Raw genomic sequence first — 17,804 nt, 5'->3', positions numbered from 1 at the left:
TACTGAAGATGTCAAATAAAACATATTTGTGGGCTGTGTGTGGCTGGTTGAGAGTAGCTAGCTTTGTACCCTGGTGTAGGAAGTAAGTTAAGGAAGAGGCCCCAGGGAAAGATACTGAGAAGGATTGGTAAGAATTGTAGGAGGAATGCTTTCTCTGAAATCAAAAGAGGAGAGGATATCAGAAGAAAGTGGATTTCAGTGACAGAAGCTGCAGAGAGGACAAAAAAGACTGGATGGTCTCTTGAGCTGGGAAATCGGGCTTTTTCTGCAGACCTTGGCCAGAGCCTAGTGATGAGATTGGAAAGCTGATGGCAATAAAGTAGGGAGTAATTTGAGGTGAGGAAGCAGAGACAGTACCATGTAAACTAATATTCCACATGCTTCTCTACAAAGGGGAAGAGAGAGTAAAGATGGTAGCTAAAAAAGAATCTAGGATCAGACAAAGATGTTCTTTTCAAGATAGATCAATAAATATGTTTGTAGTAGAGTTGAAAATTTAGTGCATACTATAATTTATTTTGTGTGTGATTACTCTAGCCTTCCAAGTCCTCACCTGTGAGTTAAAAGGCGAACATTTTTAAAAAGTAAATGTCAAAATCTGTTTAAAACTTAGTCTAATCCAATAATGTAAATAGTCTCCTTGAGTGATATTCTAACACATGTATGAAAATGCACAGTCTCTTGGGTAGCCTCCTCTTTCCCTGCGTCTAATACCTGAGGTGATATCCAGTGCATGGGAGGAGGGTAATTTGCCAAAAAAAAAAGGGGTAGTGATGGAACATGCGACTTGAGGGGCGGACTGGAAGTTTTGAATGGCCTTTCTGGGAAGCAGAAGGGAGAGCTGAGCTGGGAGAAGTAAAAGCAGCAGGGCAGAACATCCGGCAAAGCTGGGTGGTTTTCAGTGTCAGGTCCAGCAGGCAAGAGGCAGACTGATGAAGGGAAGTGGCTGGTTTGATTCATAGCAGAGAATGTTCTGGCAAATATGGAAGAAGGATAGGGGTCAAGGAAAAGTGTTAAAGATGAAGGACCTGATATCTAAAAATTATAAGATGGCATCCCTTCAATGAGAAGTAGACTTTTCAGAGGAGGTGTCCTATCTAAGAGCTGGGTTCTTCTCGAACTTACCGCCATGTTATTTCCTAGGAAGTAAGGTACGCATCTCCAAAGTGTCCGGGAGAGAAAATGTCTCCGAGCACAGCGAGGTGGCCATCCGCTGCAGCCTGGAGAGTACAGGCAGCCCAGCCTCCCTGTTCTCTGTGATGTGGTACTGGAACAGAGAAAATTCTGGAAGTAAAATGCTGGTGCACCTGCAGCATGACGGCTTGCTGGAGTATGGTGAAGAGGGGCTCAGGAGGCGCCTGCACTGTTACCGTTCATCCCCTGCAGACTTTGTCCTGATGCTGCATCGAGTGGAGATGGAGGATGCTGGAATGTACTGGTGCAGGGTGGCAGAGTGGCAGCTACACGGTAACCCAAGCAAGTGGGTCAACCAAGCATCAGACGAGTCACAGCATGTGGTGCTCACGGTGCTGCCTTCAGGTAACTAGCGGTTCATCTGCCATGGCTCGTGGTCAGGAGAATCTTTTGTCTCCCCTCCTATGCTTTCCCACCCAGCTATGTTTTGCTTCTTTTCAGGCTGAAAACAATTTACAGATTCCCGTAAGAAAATGACTTCGCCATTTCTCTCAACAGTAACTCAGTTTGGGCAGACAAGGTTACATGAGGTTTTGGCATGGACATTTAAATGTCAAGGGCATCTGACCTCCTCCCCCACTTTCCCTCTTGAACAAAAAAGCCATCAACATTGTATCCCTTTAAATAACCAAATAATGTTTGAGGCAGACATCCTTACCTCTTGGCTGATTCTCCAATCTCAGAAGGCTGACCTGTGGTGGGAGTGGGATGAGCAATAGGGACATGGTGACTTTGTGTTTGATCTGGTTGAACCAAAATCAGCTATATCTAAATGCTCCCTGAGTCAAAACGAACCCAACAAAAAAAGCCTTTCTCAACGAATAAGTGGCAAGCTTCTTATTGATGTGTTCAACAAGCTATCGGATCTTTGGTCATGATAGTCATTGGGTGTGCCTCTCCTGATTGCACCTTGAAAGTCATCGAGGGAGGAAGTGTGTCCCATAGAACTTGTTTACAGGCTCTGGCAAAAAGACAGCTACTTGAAGACCATTGGCCAAAGGGTGACCCTTCTCTGTGTGAGAAGGTCAACTTATTCTGCTGAGTGCTCAGCTTTAGGAGGTGTGTAGAACAAGAGGTTGTGAAGGAGGAGAGGGCTTCCTTCTAGCCAGTGCAGTGCCAAGCATGTAATAGGCATTCATTAAGCAAAAATTCCTCCAGCCAGACCAGTAAATCTTCCCAGGTGATTAAGGAGCCGGTAGATGTAGACTGCTCATCCTCTGAGCCATCTCTTTCTGCTGGGGTCTAAAGATAAGGTGAGAGGTGAGCTACAGGTTAAACTTACAGTGAGAGAGGGTCACTGGAGAGGCAGAGGTGTGGTCTTGTTGCCCCATCCCAGGAAGAGTAGAAAGGATCAATAAAGATAACAGCCCTACAGCACCAGCTAGCTTTGGGGACAGTCTGTAGGAGGGAAAGAGGGCTACTGAGAATGGATGGCACCTTCTCAGAGTTGGGACAATTGCATCCCAGCCCCAGCAAGGCTTCTAGAGTGGAAGTCAGAGTTATCTAACTTGTTCGCTGGGGTCCATCATTCTCTTCCCCTGACTATTCTTCAGCAGGATTCTTCTCCCAAGTATCCAGGCAGAATTTATCTTCCTATCAGCTTTTCTTCCATTCCAACAATTATAGGAAGTCCCCACCCTGAGCACATTCCATACATGTTTTCCCACTGGAATTCCTAGGCTCTGTAGATTCAGCCGTTTTTGTAGTAGAATAAATAGATAATAACTGTAAAAAGTATATATTCTGTGGCTAAAAAGCACATCTCCTCTGAGACAGATGGGATCGTTCAAAACATATATATACTGTTCATCTTTATGGAATTCTTATAAAACAGGTGTAAGGTTTTTAAAAAGATGAACTCTGGAAAGAAAATGTTACAAACTGAATGGTCTTTGTATTCTTCACAACTGAAGGAGCTGGAAAGCCTGTGCCATGAGAACCTGAGGGTTTTCATTATAAGTACAGTTAAGTGTTCCCGAGTGAATCTTTATAATATAGCATCTCACTTCTTCTGCCCAGCTGTTCCTTTCTGGTAGTTGGGAAGACAGTGTGGGTGATGAAAAATCCCAGGGTTTGGAATCAAACAAGCCTAGTCTCAAATTGCAGCTCTATCACCTCCCTACTAGCTATGAAGTCATACCCTGGTTACTCAGCTTTCTCATAAAATGAGGATTATGGTACAAATGCATATGAAGTATCTAGCACAGTCCCTGGCATATTGTAAGTGCTCAACAAATGTTACCTCCTTCTCCCCTTATACCTCCAAACATGCTAGCGACGCACACACACACACACACACACACACACACACACATCTACCTATGTATATATCTATTTATGTGATAAAATATTTTAATTTGTTCAATAAATAACTATATGAGGTTCTGAGGACACACAAAAAATGTATTATGGAGTCTGTTCCCACAGAGCTGAGTCTGGTGGGAAAGTAAAGTCCAACGTGATACGTGTCATGAAAGAAGTAGTCTCAGGATACTAAGGAAGGAGTAGAGGCAGGGCTGGGATGAAGAGCTGGCTGGGGAGGAGATTTGGAAAGGTTCCCCAGAGTATGGGGCCTATAAAAAGGAAGGCACATGTTTTGGGAAAAGGAAAGTATATGCAAGATGATCAGAGAAACTGTGGTAGGATGGCAAGAGAGGAGGCTAGTGGGATGGAAAGGGTACAGATGTCAAGTGGGTCTTTTGTATGGAGCTAGGGAAGATGAGCTTTCTCATGGAAGTTACAGAGTGTCATTGAACAAGTTCAGGCAGGAGGGTGACACATCAGATTTGCATTTTAGAAAGCTCTTCCTGGGAACAGTGTTAAAAATGAATTGAAAGGGAGGTAGGCACAGAGAAGGGAGAACTATTTGAAATTGATTGTAGGGACCCAGGTGAGACAAGATGAAGGCCTGAATTAAGGCAGTGACTGTGAGGGCTGAGAGAAAGACAGGCATTCTGCATTCCGTAATAGGAGATGGGGTCTTCAGGATTTAGAGACTGATTAGGTGTATGTGGATGGTGAACGAGCAGAAGAAGAGAATCGAGGCTGAATACCAGGTTTCTGGCCTAAGGTGGATAGTGGGGACAGTCACTAAATGAGGTAATATGGGAGAAAGGACTAAAGGGGAAGATGAGTTCAATTTTGAATAAGTAGGACTGGAATTGAGTTTGGAGTACCGGTGAGTCATCTAGGGAGATCTGTCCAATAAACTTCAGGATTTCCAAATGAGATCTCTACCAGAGTTATAGATTAGAAATCATCAGCATATGGCCTATAATGATGCCCAAGGATGGATCCCTGCGATACACTGCTATTTCTCGGGGGACTGCAGAAGAGGAACCTGTGAAGGAGAATGGAAGGAGTAGCCTAGAGGTAGGAGGAGAACCAGGGTTTGGTGGTATCATAGACACCAAAGGCAGGAGGGTATCAAGAGTAGGGAGAGCTGACAGATTCAACTAGAGCAAAGAGGCCAATTAAGACAAAAATAGGAAACTATCCATTGGGTTTAACAATATAGGGCAATTACAGAAAAATAGTGAGAAAAGTCAGACTGCAGGGAGAAAGTGGACACATCAAATCCAGTTCATGCTTTCAAGAGCTTTGATGTAAAGGGAAAGAGAGAAGACAAGAGCAAATGGCAAGAGGTGCAGTGAAGCTTTGCCTTGTTCTGTTTTGGTTTGAAGATGGTAGGGACTTGAGCACTTTTACATCTAGAGAGAAAAGAGCCCGTAGAGAGGAAGAAGAGGAAGATTAGAAGAGAGTGGATATGACTGACAGTCCAACATCTTGTGTGAACTTATACCACCTCCTGAATGGAAGGAGGAATGCTCCTTCATGTTAATCTGTCCCAGATCAACACCTACTAATCATTCACCGACCAACTTAACTGCCACTTTCTCAGTGACTTACCTTATTTTCTTAGTCATCCCACCTGTTTAACATCCATCATCAGGGCCAGACGATACCTTCTGAGAAGGCAAAGACTGAATGTCTTGTTCTCAGCACGAGCACAGTGCTTGGCACAGAAACAATACTCAAATACTTACTGAATCCGTGTAGCTGCCCTCCTGGTCAGGACCAGCTCTGTGTATTAATAAAGTCCAGTTGAAATACAATAGGCTACCAATTCTCACTTCTCAAATGGTTTTCTACCACCTTTATTTGGCAATTCTGGGTTGGGTTAGTTTAGGACTACTTGATAGACCTGTGAAGCATATGGCTCCTGTGAAGGCAGAAAAGTTGAGAGGTATTTCCTTGGTGGAATGCACCTTGCATTCTTCCTCTCCATCTTACTTCCTTAGCTATGACTAAGCCAAAGCGGGGGCTACAGCTACTTGAGTCTTTTTGTATCTCATTCTAGAGAATTCTCTGTGATTAATAGGCAAGGTTACAAAGCTTTCTGGGGACTGGATTATTTGTAGTAGAATGGTATTTGTCACTATTTCCCAGCTTTTGGGGGGGTAAGGATATATTTAGAAAGTGGATTCTCAAAGAGATATGCCCCTATCACACTGAGGTTTCTGGAGAGAACATGCTATTTATCAACGCTACCCCAGTGCTTCCAACAAGGCCTGGCACGTAGCGCTCAGTTCAACAAATGCTTGATGAAAAATGAGCAAGCGACTCTTCAGTGGAGTTGAAACTGATGCTGTAAGGGGCTCACTTACTCTGGGATGCACTTGTATCAGGTTACCTAATCCTGCTTTCAGTTCTTGGCGGGAGCCACCCCTCCCACATGGCCACACCTGGCCTGTCAGCTGCCCAAGTCTGGGGCTGGGGGTGAGCTGGTAACCCCCTGATCATCCTCCACCTTTCTTCTTCTAAAGTCGGTATTTCTGGGGTAACATCAGAAAGGAATGCTCCTCCTGGTGTGTTTGGCTGGGGGTAGAAGCAAGTTACAAACTAAACCTGGTGATGAAGTGTTCTCATTATACTTTTGGCTCTGCCTTACAGGCCTTGTACTTGGAGCACTGAGCACTTACTCAGATTGCTTCAAAATGCCAAACCTTAATGGTTTTGAATGTCACTAATGCTAATCCAGATAAGGGTGAGAGGCAGACGGTGGGAATGGTGACTGTGGGATCCAGAGCAAACACCGCCCTCCCAGGAGAGGTAATTTAGAAGCACTGGAGCTGACAGTTTCTAGCTGTTGGCCAATTCGGCACTGCGACGGGCGCACTTTGTCGTCCTTGGATGGCAGATTGCTCTAAGCCCGGCCCCATTTAGATAGTCAAGCCCTCTGGCAGTCCCTTCACACTGAAGGTTAGAGTCTCAGTGGCAGAAAATCCAAGTGCCGGGTTTCTTTCCACCTTCTGTGTGCCGGCCCCATCCCCCCCAACATCACACCACCATCCTGGCAATGGTGACACATGGGTGCCACAGACTCTTACCTCCCAGTTCTCTGCCTCTCATGATTGGAACAGGAAGCCAGAGTCTCCCAAGTAATCATTTGACTCTCAGCTGAATGTCACCCAGCCCTGGGGACAGAGAGATCAGAGATTTAAGGGAGAGACGTGGGCTGTGGAAGGACATGGCCAAGTCTGCGGTCCCTGAGTGAGGAATCAGCAGGTTCAGCCCTCTTTTCTGCCTGGTCTCTTGGGAAAAAGTTGCCTATGATTTTCCTAACTTTCTTAGTAGCTTTCTAGCTGGTATTTACTTCTTGCTGACTCAACAAACGTGCTAGGCACTGTTTAATGCTTTATTAAGCATTATCTCATCACAACTCTAGAAATTATTATCCTCACTTGATTGACTAGGAAACTAATGATTAGAGAGAGAGGAAAAGTAATTTGTCCAAAGTCAATAGCGGTAAGTTGTAGAGGCAGGATTTGAACCCAGCTCTCTTTGAGACATAGTAGGTGCTCAATCCCTACTCTGCACATGAGTAATGTGAAGCAGCAAGGCCAGAACTCTTACCCACTCTACAGCTCTATTCTCTTTCAGCATTTCAGTCTGTACCTCCTTCTTAACCATATGCTTTCAAATGTATTAAGGTAAGACCTGGGAGAAATATTGTAGTCAAGCAGGGCCTTGGAGAGAAGGGTCAGGTAGGATGTGGAGAGGAGATGAGAAAGAATTCAAAATCTATCTTTATCATTGCCCACCCTTTCAAAAACAAAAACCAAATCTAGGGTGGAGAATATAAATGAGACCAGAGAAGAACAGGGCAACAAACCCCCCGTAGCTCCTTGCCAGCCCTGTTCAGAGCTGCCAGGCTAATGTTCAGTGATGATCTTTACTCTGGGTAACATGACGGCAGCTACTCCTGGGTTCCTGTGTGTGCAAATCACTCATGCAATTGACTCATTCTTTAGTCTCCATTGATGACCTACGAACAAAGTGCTGCACAGGAGGAAAAGATGCGTAAGACACAGGCCCTCTCCTCCCGGAGTTTACAGTGCAGGAGCTGGACACAGGTTTAGATTCTTTCTTAACCTCCCACAAAGAGATGTCCTTCAATGTGCAAAATGTATCTGCAATGCCGAAAATGGGATTCTTGCAGCATGTGGTTGGTCGCACTGACCTCTAAACCTGTCGTCTTCATCTCTAAGCGTCTGTAATCCCATGAATCCTACAGCTTAACCTCTGAAGAAGAAAGTGCTTAGGTCATTACAATTTTCCAATAAAAGCACAGCTACTATTAGCATCAGATTTTTCAGAACAGCCCTGATTTTGAATATCCTGCCATAAATAAATGTAGTCAGAAGACTACATTTAATAGTTGGTGTCTCTTTAAGCATATGTCTTTCTGCATCCAGAGACTAAATCCCTGTCCTTTGACTAGTAACTCGAGGCACTGCTTCCTGGAGCCTGTGGCATTGGCAGTTCTCTCGCCTTTGCTTCCCTGGCTGTGTGGCCAGGAACCCCTCGGGGGCTGCTGGTGCGTGCTCTGCGTGTCCGTGTGTTGATGGCGCTTCCCCTCGGACTGCAGCTGCCGGATGCTTCAGCATGCCTTTATATGGTAGCCTTTGCCCATGTGGTTGCAGTGAATCCAGTTTAATTCAGATCAGCAAACGTTATCAGGCACATGTGCTAGGCACTGCAAGGACTGTAGAAACAAAGGACGCTGTCAGACCTACTCAAGTGACTGTGATGATAAAGATGGTTAAAAGGGGATGAAAGAGGTCTAAACAAAGGCATGTGTGAGAAGAGGATTGAAAGAAGAGGAAAACTGTGCCTGAGGAGAGGTGGAAGGCCAGAGTGATGGAAAATGAGGCCAGTAGGACCTCGAGGATACGGTGCAGTGAGCACGCCAGGGAGAGGTGATGGTAAGAGCAAGAGGGGAAAGGAGCTGAATGGGGGTGGGGGAGTGTGAGACCAGTTTGGAGATTCAGGAAGGGATGGTCCTTCTTACTTGTAGTTGCTGTTGTTTTATAAGGACAGTGCAGAGTGTGCATGTGCGCGTGTGCGTGTGCGCGCGCGCGTGTGTGCACGTGTGTGTGTGTGTGTGTGTGTGTGTGTGTGTGTTTTCAGAAGCAGCAGTGGGAATAACTCAGTTAAAAATTCAGGGCCGGCAACAGAGTTGGGAACGAGGGTTGAATTATAGATATCTTTTCTGAGGAAAGAAGATTAAAGGAGAGGTTTTCTTTTTTGTTTTGTTTTTCTTTCTGGCTGTTCATTTTAAGTAGGTCATGGGAACCTCTGGTGGTTGGAAATTGTTGGGTGAGGGAGAGTCAGGCTGGAACAGACCATCCTGGAGCTCTCTTCTCCCAGCTCCCTTTTCTTTGCTCCTCACATGTGATTTAAGTGGCACCCTGCCATTTGGCCCCGTTATTCTTCCATATATTTTCCTGTAACGATAAATCCCAGAAGTGTTTATAATTGATGAGTGCAAATAAGCTGGAGACTAATTATTCTCTTTATTTTCTTCCTTTTTGTTGCAGAGCCCACGTTTCCTTCCAGGATCTGCTCGTCAGTACCTTTACTCTATTTCCTATTCATCTGCCCCTTCGTTATACTCACACTTCTGTTCATTTCCCTCCTCTGCCTGTACTGCAAGGCCAGGAAGTTGTCAACTCTGAGTCTAAACAGACAGAAAGAAAAGGCCCTCTGGGTGGACCTGAAAGGGGCTGGAAGCAGGACCACACACAGATTGGAAGAGGACGGTGAAGACAGCCGAATCCCGAGAGGCGCCTGCAGCCCTGTGGAAAGAGCGCGGATTTTGGAACTGGACTGACCAGGAGAGGAGAGCCCCCTGGGTCTGTCCTCCTCTGAGTCTGTGGCCTGGGGCGAGGTACCTAGGACTCAGAGGGAACATCTATTGAGCGCGTATGTGGTGCCAGAAACCGTTAAGTGCTTCTTTGTGTGTCACCTCATCTACCCATTGCATCCCCCCACCAGGAGCTAGGTGACTCCATTGATAGTCTCCATTGATGACCTATGAACAAAGTGCTGCACAGGAGGAAAAGATGCGTAAGACGTAGGCCCGTCTTCCGCTGGCCACACCTCACGAGGCTTAGGCTCCCCATGCAAAAGATCTGTAAGGAGAGGAGTACCTCCCTCACACAGCTGCTGGGGATTAAATGAGATCCCACGGCAGAGCCCAGGGCGATGCTTCCCTCTCTCATGTCACTGATTCCCTGGACAACGCTCAGTGGTCCTGCCACACTGGCTCCAGGTCATCTTTTGCCTCCAGATAAGACGCGTAGGAAAGGACCTGATGCCAGCCAGGAAAAGGAGTTGGGACTATGCCCTTCATTCACATCAAATCCGCCTCCCAATCAGACTGTGACTTCCTTCAAGGCAGAAATCCCATTTTCTCCTTCACTCCATCTCCATCCCATCTATAAATGCCACTGACGAGCAAGCTCTGCATAGTAGGTGCTTAATCAGTATTGGTTCTTTAGTGAAAGGATAAGGTATTTTGTAGCCTGACTTTCTTTCCCTTTTTTTTTTCTTCTTTCTTTTCTCCATAAGACTTATTAAGTCATTGCTAAGGAAAAACTTTAAAACAAAATTTTACAACAGTGCTCCATTCAGCTCCCCAAGGCCTCATATCTCCCTTTCCTCCCCACACCCAAAGGTCCATCTGGCTCCTGGCTCTTCTTAGCCACGGCCTTATTTTCCTTGACCTGACAGCACTGGGTAGCAGGAAAGGGGGCTGTGGCAGTTATCTGAGGGCAGAGGAGTTAACAGTGCCGCCATCCCGTCCTGCTCCGGCAGGGGCTAGGAGTTCAGGGAGAGTAGGCATCTCAGCATCCTCTATTCTCAGCCAGGAAAAGTCAGGGGGAGGGGGAGGGGGAGTGTCATGGCTGAAGGCTTCCAACCACTGTCCCCTAGGAGATAACAACTGTCCCCACTGGGCCTGGGGTCCCCTCACCTTTGTTTCAAAAGCAGCTTAGGCCCTGTTGTAGCCAGAATTGGAAATCAATCAGTGCCACCTAACAGACTTGAGAAAACCCATCTATTTATTATCTATGTGACCAACAGGGTTGCTTTAACACTCATTAATTTGCATTTCCAAGGATAGCAATTTATTTTTAATTATTTTATCAGGCACACACGTCCTCTCCAAACATAATTAGTTCCTCTGCAAGGGGATTATTGGTGGCTATGAGAACTCCCACAGCAGGCCTACCGGTTCCTTGAATTCATCTCCCTTTGTAGCCTCATTTGAAATACTCCAAATGTTTTTTTAAACAGGTCAGAGCATTTATTTCTTCTCTCTCAGGTACGGGAGCAAATTTTTCCAAAAGCAAAGCTAATGTCAAGATTTCTTAATGTTGAAGTGTGATGTTCCCCTCCCCCCACCCCCGTTTTTTCCAGAAACCCGTGTTTTAATTGAATATTGAAAGGAAAGAGAATGGAATTGAGCCCCATCAGAGAATCAGAATAGATCCTGGTGCTGCCCCCATTTCAGGTACTCTTACCCCCAACCACTGTTCTCCCTCCTTCCCTGGATACTGCCTTTCCGCTCTCAGCTCAAACACCAGTTTGTCACATTTGAATTCAGCACAGAGACTGCACAGACCAGACACTCAAATATCCGACTGCCCCACCCAGAGCAGAGCATGGGAATGATTACTGCCCAGTGAGCACCTCCTCGGTGTCCAGCACTGGCATGGGTGTGAGGGATCCAGTGGTGACTCAAGCAGACTCAACCCTGCTCCCCTGGGACTATCACCTAGTTTTTTTCTGGATGCTCTATTTTCATTAATGGGAACTAGATAGAGCACGTTGGATTTTCTAGGAAGTCACACCACACCATTTGTCTCATAGTAGTTTCCAGGTAACTGAAACCCCAGCGTCTTCTTTCTACCTTTCTGAACTTCTTTAGAATAAAATTTATTTTCATCCAATTCAGCAGGCATTTTTACGTGAAACCTCTTCTCTCTCCAATTATGCCCTGGGTCATTTGAGTTTTTCAGACTTAACAGAGAAGTTTACTTTTACTCATTGATTTCAGCTTTTCTATTCTATGTCACCACCTGGTTTTATTTTCAGCTTCTTGTGTTAGTAAATCCTCCTTGGCAACAGGACAAACCTCTGTCTCAGGAGTTGGCTACCTGTAGCCCACAGGCCAAATGTGGCCCACTACCTGTTTTTTAAAATGCAATTTGTTGGAATACAGGCACTCCCATTTGTCTAGATATTATCTATGGCTACTGTCATGATATAATGGCTGAATTGAGTAGTTGCCACGATAGACTCTATGACCTGCAAAACCTAAAATGTTTACTATCTGGCCCTTCATGGAAAAAGTTTGCCACTCCCTGCTCTCTTTCACTGGCTAATGTTCTGTCAGTTTTAGCCATGTATTATTTTCCTGGGAAACTTGATTTGAGGTGTTATATCTGTATCTGTTATATATCTGATCACTTTAATAAATAATCTTAGGCTCTCCAGATTGGTGTCTAGTCCAAGAAGTTCTGAAGCGTGAATCCTCTCTACCACACTCCCACTAACGCTGAGAAACTCATCACCCCGAGGTATTCCACACCATCAAGTCGAGTTGCAGGACAAGATGACACAAAGAGGAATAAGGCATGACTACGCTCCTTTCATTATTTTCAGCCTATTGAGATACATGGATAGGAACAATTGATTTATGGCGGAAGATGAATGCAGTTGGTAGAAAGTCATGTGCCATAATAGCTTCTCACAATGGTACAGGAGTTGTTCATCATCCCAGAGTTTCACGGCATCTCCATGCAAAAGGGGCTGGTATTCCTTTCCTGCAGGTAAGAAATTGAAGCTCAGAGAGGTTGGGTTTATCCGGGATCACTCCACCATATGCAAAAGAGTAAGAGCTCAAAATTAGGCCCACTGACAAAAAGTTCTGGACTCTTTCCATAATCAACACTGTGCTCAATCCATTGATATCAGAAAAATCTGGTGATAATAGTATCCACCTCATATGAGGATCAAATCAGATACTTATATGAAGATAGGTTTTAAACCATTTCAAGTCATAAATGAAAGTAGGCATAACCCAAGTTTTTCCAGGCCTTACCCATCTATGCACATAAATGAAACTGAATCAACAATAATAATCCAAGTTCTACATACTTTTGCCCCAGAGTCTTGGCCATCTATAAAGTGTTCTTCAAGCATTTCTAGGGCTTCCTGCTGTTCTGTTCACATCTATGGGCTCCCACTGCAGCAAGGATGCTGGAGCATGTGAGATGCCAAAGCTGGACGGTGGTAAGCAAGGAAGAGTGCCTAACCCTCATTTTGTCTTTGCATGACACTCTGTTTGGATTGCAAACAGGTCCAAGATTGTGTGTGCCCCCATGTCTCTAAAGATTTTCTTGTGAAAACAGTTCCTTTAGCATTTGTTTAACATCTCCTTTCTCCATAGGGTCTAGACACCAGACTGTCTGGGACCAGTCTGCGAGACAGGCTTCACGCTATGCTCTCCATTTCTTATTCTCGGCTCCTAGGAACCTCTGAAACGTCTTCATCCCAGGCCCCCTTTCTCCTGCAACATGCGTCATGCAAATTGTGCTTGTGCGAGGCTCCCCACTCATCAGACAGGTCCGGAGAAGTTGGCATTCCCAGTAGGCTCAGCTCGGACTTCTGTTATGCTGGCTTTTAATTTTTACCCCCTAACGCAGTAAAGTTCTATGGGCAATGAGAAATCAGAGACAACTTCACAAAGGAGGTATCATTTGAACTTTAAAATGTCAAAAAATATTATGACAGCAGAAGTTGGAGTAAACAGTGGTCTGGGGGCAGAGTTAGCTTCAAGTAAAGCATAGTGTATAGAATAGCTTTGGTTTGATTTAAGTGTCAGATTTATGGAGGGGAGCAATGGGAGATAAACATGGAAACGTAGTTAGGGCAAACTCTAACTACGGTTGGGGAAGGGCAGGAAAAGAAATCATGAACATGGGTAAGAACTTGGACTTCATTTGGTGGACAGGGCAGGCCATTGGATGTTATTTAGTAGGGAAAGAGCAGTTGTTCTTTAAGAGAATTGAAAAAACAGCAGCTTAGGCGATGGATGAGGGTTGTGGGCGAGGGCTGTGGTAGAACCAAGGCGAAGCAGGGTAGCCATCCTCAGCAATCTCTTCTACTTTCCCAAGTTGTATAATGGAGATAATACCAACTTTGTGAGGGTTTTGAGAACTGAACAAAATTATCAAAATTTTCTAGTATTATATCAAGCTCACCGAGGTAGCTAATATATATCTGTTAAACACGACACATGTTATCAGATTCTTCTTCTGTTTAAAGAATATTTGTTAACCGAATTTTCTACTCAAAAGTGTAGGGATAAGGCAGAGTTACATTGTTCATTATTTTAACTGGCTTTCTATTTACTTTATTGTTTTGATACTTGCATTTATGTTTAATTTACTTGTTAGAAATTTGGAGTTTCTACCATGTCATCTCTGAATCCAAGGCTCCTTCTGCACCAGTTCTGACTGACAAATAGAGATGTTTTGACTAGAAGCATATTTATCACATTGAACAATTTGCTGAGATGGAGGACCACATTGGATAAGGAACTATTAATAAGTTCATACATTGTAAATAACCAGCAAATGAAAACTCAAGTTCATTACATCAGGATGGCTAAAATTGAAAAGACTGACAACATCAAACGCTCATAAGAATTGGGAGGAACTGGAATTCAATACACTGCTGATGGGAGTGTAAATCTGTTCAACTATTTTGCAAAATAGTTTGGTAGTTTCTAATAAAATTAAGCATACATTCACCCTATGACCTAGCACTTGCATTTACCCAAGAGAAATGAATGCCTATGTGTACCAAAAGACATACACAAGAATATTCATAGCTCTATTCATCATTGTTAAAAACTGGAAACAAACCCATTGTCCGTCAGTAGTTGAATGGATTAATTATAGTTTATATATACCACAGAATACTGCACATTAAAAAAAATGAACAGGGCTTTCCTTGTGGCACAGTGGTTAAGAATCCGCCTGCCAATGCAGGGGACACGGGTTGGAGCCCTGGTCCGGGAAGATCCCACATGCCGCAGAGCAACCAAGCCTGTGCACCACAACTATTGAGCCTGCGCTATAGAGCCCGCAAGCCACAACTACAGAAGCCCACACACCTAGAGCCCGTGCTCTGCAACAAGAGAAGCCACCGCAATGAGAAGCCCGCGCACCGCAACGAAGAGTAGCCCCGGCTCGCCGCAACTAGAGAAAGCCTGCGTGCAGCAACAAAGACCCAACTCAGCCAAAAATAAATAAATAAATAAATTAATTAATTAATTTAAAAACAATGAACAAACTACCAACTTACATGACAATATGGATGAATCTCACAGCATTGTTGAGTGAAAGAATCCAGACACAAAAGGGTATGTAGTCCAAGAATGAGCAAAATGAATCCATGGTGACAGAAGTCAGAATAATGATTTCCTCTGGCGAGAGGAGCATTGACTGCGAGGTAGCATGAAGGAAACTTCTGAAGCAACTGAAATATTTTTTATCTTTATCCAGGTGGTGGTTTCATGAGTGCATGCATATGTAAAAAGTCACTGAGCTGTCTTAAGATTGAGTACTTTACTGTATGTAAATAACTGAACTTAATAATATATAGTTTAATACATATTAATATAAATATTATAATAATACATAACAATAGTTTACTGTATGTAAATAACTTAAACCCGAGTTTTTAAAAAGGCATCTTTTGGGACTTCCCTGGCAGTCCAGTGATTAACACTCCACGCTCCCAATGCAGGAGGCCCGGGTTTGATCCCTGGTCAGGGAACTAGATCCCGCATGCCACAACTAAGAGCCTGCATGCCGCAATTAAAAAAGATCCCGCGTGCTGCAACTAAGACCCAGCACAGCCAAATAAATATTTAAAAAATAAAAAAGTAAATTAAAAAGTATCTTTCTTTCAAAAAGTATTTGAGAACCAACTAGATGACCAACACAGAAAAAGGGATTGTAATATAAAAGAGAAATAGTTTTATTTATTCCATAAGCATTTTTCTGATATCTAACATGTACCAAGACATACACTAGGAGCTAGGCATGCAGAAATAACTGACATCATCCATTTCCACAAAGACGAAAGGGGAAAGAGATTAATGAGTTACGAGGACTGCATCTTTATGACAAACCTGTGAAGAAACTGAGATTAAACCACAAACCAGGAAAAAGCAGTTAAAGTGTCATGCCTAAGGTCACCTAGCATTAAGGGGCAGAGCGTGTGCATGGACTCCAAAAGCAACGTTCTGTCACAGTACGCTTCCTCTAGCTGTAGAGGTTCTGCCATCTCATCATGAGCAAAGATCTGTACACATACAAGGTAATGAGAAGATCATTGGGATGGAAAACAATGACAGGTGCTTGTTTTGTCACACGCTCTCCAACTGCTGGTTGGCTCTAGAAAGGGGAGATGAATTTGGATTGGAGGAGCACTCCTCCAGTCCAAATTCATTCAACCTTTGCACTCTTTGCCCTGGTTCCCACGGATTTCCATTCAGCTCAGCACATGTTGATTGAATGGCTACTCTGGGCTGCCTTCTGATGCTGTTCAAATAGACACACGAGAGCATGTTCTGTTATGGTCTCCCGTGACTAAAGGCAGATGTTATGAGTTCTTCAGTCTGTCTTTAGGGAATCTTTGTATTGTTTAATGGTCTGTCCAACAGCAGCTACTTGTACCACCTGCTGGCAGCAGGAAATTGTTTGAAGATTCTTCTGTTCTCAATACCCAAGATAGGACCAGCCCAATAAAAGGACCCAAGTGTTAGAATGGCCTTTCTTCCCCACGTGTGGGCCAAATATCTTCTAGCCCTAAAATTGACAAATAGGGCTGCTTGTGCAAAAAGCACCACCATTGAAGCAAAAAATTGAGCATGTTACAGGAGTCTGAAGTGGTTGTGGGCTGGCCTTAGCTTTCATATTGAGTAAGGGTTACTGGCTCTGTGTAGTGTCAGCTCCTAACACACACATCTAAATTCCTCACTTGAAACCTTTTTCTTTTTTTTAATTTTATTTTTATTCTAAAAATTTTATTGAAGTATAGTTGATTTACAGTGTTGTGTTAATTTCTGCTGTACAGAAAAGTGATTCAGTTATACACAAATATATTCTTTTTCATATTATTTTCCATTATGGTTTATCGCAGGATACTGAATACAGTTCCCTGTGCTATACAGCAGGACCTTGTTGTTTATCCATTCTCTATATACTAGTTTGCATCTGCTAATCCCAACCTCCCAATCCATCCCTCCCCCCACTCCCCCTCCCCCTCCCCTTTGGCAACCACAAGCCTGTTCTCTACGTCTGTGAGTCTGTGAAACCTTTTTCTTGATTGAAGGAAGGTATTCAGTGTGGCATGAAGTATGAATCATTCAAATGCAGTAAACCAGGAGACTTCCCACCTGGCAACAGAGGGCTAAATGGCAACTGTGATATATAGTAACCCTTCCACACAAAAGAAATAGTCAACATATAAATCCTCCTAAGAAGTAAGCTGCAGCAAGTCTGCTAACCACTCCTTCTTAGGGTCTTCCAGTTTGACTTTTTGGTTCTTTTAGGTGGCATGACCAATGAACACTTAATTTAATAGTCAGGAATGTGAGATCTGGATTTAGATGGCTAGGTTCAAATCTTGATGACATCACTCACTGGCTGTGTAATCTCTGGCAGTTAATCTCTTTGCCTCACTTTCCTAATCCATAACTATGGAGGGAATAGCCATTCCTTCACATCATTTTTTGTAAGGATTAAATGAGATATGTATGTAAAGAAATTAAAACTCATAAATGTTAGACATCATCCTTATCATCATCAACAAACTGGCCATTTTAATCCTTTTTACTCATGAAAAGGAAACCAGTTACCTGCATTTAAACTCCTAATTTTCAACGCAATAGCAGAGAGACAGGGTATGGAAGTGAAATGCAAGCATTGGCTTTGCCACAAAATAGGATCATCGCTTGGGTCCACAGTGCAAGAGGCTAATTTAGAGAAAGATAAGTGTAAAGTTTCAGGAAAGAGTCAGGATATCAAGGTAACATGGACAGGGGAACGTTTAGATAAAATTGTCTGAGTGCTTTACAGTTAAGTGCGAGGGCTGTATAGTTTAATCCAGGAGTTCCAAGGAAAGATATATAAATATATAGGAATTAATGGAAAATGAAGTAGCCAGAGACTCCTATCCTGAGC

The 17,804-nt window shown here is 43.8% G+C and overlaps 1 protein-coding gene across 2 annotated transcripts in view; it reads left to right on the top strand.

Annotated features, from left to right (window-relative positions):
* The window catches only part of CD101 (CD101 molecule), a 45,677-nt gene extending 31,138 nt beyond the window's left edge, over positions 1-14,539 (top strand). For both annotated transcript variants that reach the window (XM_082458194.1, XM_082458195.1), the window contains exons 8-9: positions 1,144-1,539; positions 9,078-14,539. In XM_082458194.1, the coding sequence (XP_082314320.1) occupies positions 1,144-1,539; positions 9,078-9,370 (689 nt within the window). In that variant the 3' untranslated portion in view covers positions 9,371-14,539. The remainder of the gene's footprint in view (positions 1-1,143; positions 1,540-9,077) is intronic.
* The last annotated feature ends 3,265 nt before the right edge of the window (positions 14,540-17,804 follow it).

Source organism: Balaenoptera physalus, assembly GCF_965194825.1.
Source record: "Balaenoptera physalus genome assembly, chromosome: 1".
NCBI classification, from domain to species: Eukaryota; Metazoa; Chordata; class Mammalia; order Artiodactyla; family Balaenopteridae; genus Balaenoptera; species Balaenoptera physalus.
The sequence above is the reverse complement of the archived record's forward strand: the minus strand, read 5'-3'. Positions and strand labels throughout refer to the sequence as shown.